This window comes from Colobus angolensis, unplaced genomic scaffold (assembly GCF_000951035.1).
Source record: "Colobus angolensis palliatus isolate OR3802 unplaced genomic scaffold, Cang.pa_1.0 Scaffold25, whole genome shotgun sequence".
NCBI classification, from domain to species: Eukaryota; Metazoa; Chordata; class Mammalia; order Primates; family Cercopithecidae; genus Colobus; species Colobus angolensis.
The window spans coordinates 5,246,673-5,251,639 of record NW_012115710.1 but is presented as its reverse complement, the minus strand read 5'-3'; the positions used below and the strand labels follow the sequence as shown (position 1 = coordinate 5,251,639).

General features: G+C 49.1%; 1 protein-coding gene across 1 annotated transcript in view; it reads right to left on the bottom strand.

Annotated features, from left to right (window-relative positions):
• Positions 1–4,967, bottom strand: part of PLEKHA4 (pleckstrin homology domain containing, family A (phosphoinositide binding specific) member 4) — a 31,492-nt gene that overhangs the window by 13,886 nt on the left and 12,639 nt on the right. The window contains exons 8-11 of the mRNA XM_011946535.1: positions 3,283–3,330; positions 3,073–3,153; positions 2,748–2,897; positions 1,275–1,373 (exon numbers count right to left, since the gene is read on the bottom strand). Of these exons, the coding sequence (XP_011801925.1) occupies positions 1,275–1,373; positions 2,748–2,897; positions 3,073–3,153; positions 3,283–3,330 (378 nt within the window). The remainder of the gene's footprint in view (positions 1–1,274; positions 1,374–2,747; positions 2,898–3,072; positions 3,154–3,282; positions 3,331–4,967) is intronic.

Below are 4,967 nucleotides of genomic sequence, written 5' to 3'. Positions count from 1 at the left end.
AAAAAAAAAAAAAGAAAAAGAAAAAGAAAAATTAGCCAGGCATAGTGGTGGGTGTCTGTAATCCCAGCTACTTGGGAGGCTGAGGGAGGAGAATCGCTTGAACCTGGGAAGTGGAGGTTGTGGTGAGCTGAGATTGTGCCACTGCACTCCAGCCTGGGCAACAGAGCAAGATTCTGTCTCAAAAAAATAAAAATAAAAAAACAGTATAATGGATTGTTTGTAACACAAAAGATAAATGCTTGAAGGGATGGACACCCCATTTTCCATGATGGGGTTATTATACATTGCATGCCTGCACCAAAATACCTTATGTACTCCATAAATATATTCATCTGCTATGTACTCACAACACATTTTTTAAAAAGAATGTTGTAGGCTGGGCATGGTGGCTCACGCCTGTAATCCCAGCACTTTGGGAGGCCGAGGCGGTGGATCACCTGAGGTCAGGAGTTCAAGACCAGCCTGATCAACATGGAGAAACTCTGTCTCTACTAAAAATACAAAATTAGCCAGGTGTAGTGACAGGCACCTGTAATCCCAGTTACTGGGGAGGCTGAGGTGGGTGAATCACTTAAGCCCGGGAGGCGGAGGCTGCGGTGAGCTGAGATTGTGCCGTTGCGCTCCAGCCCAGGCAACAAGAATTAAACTCCGTCTCAAAGAAAAAAAAAAAAAAGGAATGTTGTAAAACTATAGCCAACTTTACAGCAGAAATTAGGCGTGGCGCAGTGGCTCATGCTTGTAATCCCAGCACTTTGGGAGGCCGAGGCAGGTAGATCACTTGAGGTCAGGAGTTCAAGATCAGCCTGACCAACATGTCTCTACTAAAAATATAAAAAGTAGCCGGATGGTTAGCATGTGCCTGTAGTCCCAGCTAGTTGGGCAGCTGAGGTGGGAGAATAACTTGAACCTGGGAGGCGGAGGTTGCAGTGCACCAAGATTGTGCTACTGCACTCCTGCCTGGGTGACAGAGTGAGACTCTGTGTCAAAAACAAACAAACAAATAAACAACTTTACAGCAGAAATTAAATAACAGTTCGAGAAAACGGCATTCAAAATTGAAGGTTAATTAAAATTCAAATGAGAGAATAAAAAAACAAACCCTAAAAGGTATGGTCTTAACTAAAATAAGGGGTTTAGATTGAAAGGACAGAAAGCAGGGTAAGGGTGAACTGAGGGGCGCCTCGATTCTGTGGGCGGAGATTAAATGCTGAAAGGATTTCCAGGCAGAACTTGGAGTTGGGGGTGGGTCTTGGGGTCTCCAAGCAGGGATTTACCTGGGGAGAACCGAGGTGCAGCAGGTACTCCAACGTCTCTCTTAAGGTGCCCAGCTCCTGCTCCAGGCCACTGTATGTGTCCCAAACCCTCTCTCGCTCCTCAGGTTGCATAAAGGGGGAGACACAGGTTAGCTCCCTCTCCCACCAGATCCTTCCCTACCGCATCATTTGTCAGCTAAGGAGGAGGTAAGGGAGCTTGGTCCCTGGAGCCCTGCGGTCATATGGACTACAATTCCCATGGGCCTCTTTGCTTGGACTACTGGGAACCCCAAAGTCTGTATGGAACCTGCAATTCCAGTGCACTGCTAGTATAGACAAATAACAGCATTCCCTGAATCCCCAGGATTACTTCTGCACTCTCCTAGGTAGCAGAGTCTACAGATCTAATGAATTCATTAGACAGTCAAAAGACTGCACAGCACCAGACCAGGAGCTGTGGCTCACTTCTGTAATCCCAGCACTTTGGGAGGCCAAGGCGGGCAGATCACCTGAGGTCAGGAGTTTGAGACCAGCCTGGCCAACATGGCGAAACCCTGTCTCTACTAAAAATACAAAAATTAGCCGGAAGTGGTGGTGAGGGCCTGTAGTCCCAGGTACTCGGGAGGCTGAGGCAGGAGAATCACTTGGACCAGGAGACAGAGGTTGCAGTGAGCCTGGATCCGGGCGCTGCACTCCAGCCTGAGTAACAGAGCAAGAATCTGTCTCAAAAAAAAAAAAATAACCACAGCACTACTCACCCTGCGGCAGGAGGAACTTTCTTGCCAATACCAACAACAACAATGATAATATCAGCTAACACTTATTGGGCATTGACCATGGGCTAGGCACTGTTCTCAGCTCTCATTAAATTTCTATGAGGTAGTTACTATTATTGTCTCCGTTTTGCAGATAATAGTTATAACTGACACTTAAGTATTGCTTACCATGTGCCAAGTACCTGAAGTGTTAAATATTCATTCATTCATTCATTTACACATATCACATATCATAATTCTTAGAGTTACTTAAGGCCGGGCACAGTGTGGCTCATGCCTGTAATCCCAGCACTTTGGGAGGCTGAGGCAGGCTGATCACCTGAGGTTAGCAGTTCGAGAACAGCCTGGCCAACATGGCCAAACCCCGTCTCTACTAAAAATACAAAAATTAGCTGGGTGTGGTGGCACGTGCCTGTAATCCCAGTTACTCGGGAGGCTGAGGTGGGAGAATTGCTTGAACCCGGGAGGCGGAGGTTGCAGTGAGCTGAGATGGCACCACTGCACTCCAGCCTGGACGACACAGCAAGACTCCGTCTCAAAAAAAAATAAAAAAGTAGAGGGGTTACAAGACAATGAGGAGAGAGGAAAAAAATAAAATTTGGAGTGTAGACTTCTGAAGAACGATCTTCCTATGAGCCCTCTGCGGCAGGTCCCCTTCATAACCACTTGCATAGTCCTGGGGCCTCCTAGGAGGGCCAGCCCCTTCCCAGGTGCTCACCTGAGTCAAGTGACAGAGGGTCGCCCTCACACTGACCAGCCGGTCCTGCAGGAGGCGCTGGCGACCCCAGGCCCTCCCGGGAGCCCCAGCGTCCCTGGTGGCTTGGCCCAGCTGCTGTCGGGTCAACTCCAGAGCTGCTTCTAGTTGCTCCTGCACCAAGAGAGAGGGTGGTTAGACTTTGGAAGCCATGCCTAGTCCCAGGAAAAAAGAAAAGGTGTCCTCTCACGTCCCGGACGTCCAGTCAGCATCCTGACTTCTACAGTCAGAAAGGGCTCAGGGCAGGCAGAGAGGACAGGCACCCCATCCTCGGTCCAGGGCCTCGCACCTTCTCCTCCTGCCTCTGGTCTATCTCCTCCTGCAGCCTCCTCAGGAGCCGGTCCTGCCCGCACAACTTGGTCAGCAGCGTCTGGAGAAAGGAGAGCGGGAGCTACTGATGGTCCAGATCTGGCTCTTCCCCTGCCGCTCCTCCCACCATCTAGAACATTCTCTCCCCAACTCTGGGAACTCAGGAAGGATTGGATCAGTGAGAACTTACATCTGTCTCCAAGCTTTGGTGGAAAGTTGACTCCAGGGGAGGACCCGGCTGAAGACAGGGAGAAAAGTCAGGGGTCAAAGGGGACAGGCTGGTCATTATTGTAACTCAGTGCTGAGCCACGCCCTGTTTCTACTGATAGGTACCCCACTATTTATTTAATTATTAAGAGATAAGGTCTCGCTCTGTCACCCAGGCTGGAGTGCGGTCATGTGATCATGGTTTGCTGCAGCCTCAACCTCCTAGGCTCAAGCAATCCTCCCACTTCAGTCTCCTGAGTAGCTGGGACCACAGGCACACACACCATGCCCGGCTTATTTTTGTAGTTTTAAAAATTTTGTTGTTGTTGTTGGTGGTGGTGGTAGCGAGGGGTTTTGCCATGTTGCCCAGGCTGATCTCAAACTCCTGGGCTCAAGCAATCCTCCTGCCTCAGTCTCCCAAAGTGCTGGGATTATAGGCATGCACCATCATGCCTGGCTTTTTTTTTTTTTTTTTTTTTTTTGACGCAAGGTCTGTCACCCAGGCTGGGGTGCAGTGGCATGATCATGACTCACTGCAGCCTTGAACTCTTACGCTCAAAGGATCCTCCCACCTCAGCCTCCCAAGTAGCTGTGACAACAGGTGCCAGCCACCAGTGCCGGCTAAGGTTTTTCATTTGCTTGTTTGTTTGTTTGTAGGGCTGGGGTCTCACTATGTCACCTAGACCAGTCTTGAACTCCTGATCTCAACCATCGTCCTGCCTTGGCCTCCCGATGTCCCGGGATTACAGGCATGAGCCACCAAGCCTAGCGACCCCTCTCCTTATCAGCTTCCTTCTAAGCATTAGCAGACTTCAGTAGACCAACTTCCAGATTCTTGGCTTCAGAAAGATCAATAATGGGCTCTTGATCAAATAGCCATGGCAAATATTATAATTAATGGAGAAGTTTAGACATTTTATTTATGATTAAGAATACAACAAAGGGCCGGGCGTGGTGGCTCACGTCTGTAATCCCAACACTTTGGGAGGCCGAGGCAGGTGGATCACAAGGTCAGGAGATCGAGACCATCCTGGCTAATGTGGGGAAAAGAGAGATCAGACTGTTACTGTGTCTATACGGAAAGAAGTAGACATAAGAGACTCCATTTTGTTCTGTATTTGAGATGCTGTTAATCTGTGACCCTACCCCCAACCCTGTCCTTTCAAGAGACATGTGCTGTGGTGACTCAAGGTTTAAAGGATTTTGGGCTGTGCAGGGTGTGCTTTGTTAAACAAGTGCCTGAAGGCAGTATGCTTGTGAAAAGTCATCACCCATTCTCTTAATCTCAAGTACCCAGGGACACATACACTGCCAAGGTCACAGGGACCTCTGCCTAGGAAAGCTAGGTATTGTCCAAGGTTTCTCCCCATGCGATAGTCTGAAATATGGCCTCGTGGGAAAGGAAAGACCTGATCGTCCCCCAGCCTGACACCCGTGAAGGGTCTGTGCCGAGGAGGACTAGTATAAGAGGAAAGAAGGCCTCTTGGCAGTTGAGACAGAGAAAAGCATCTGTCTCCTGCCCGTCCCTGGGCAATGGAACATCTTGGTGTAAAACCTGATTATATGTTCTATTTACTAAGATGGGAGAAAAGTGCCTTAGGGCGAAAGGTGGGACTTGCCAGCACAACGTTGCTCTTTATGCACTAAAAAGGTTTATGGAGGCCGGGC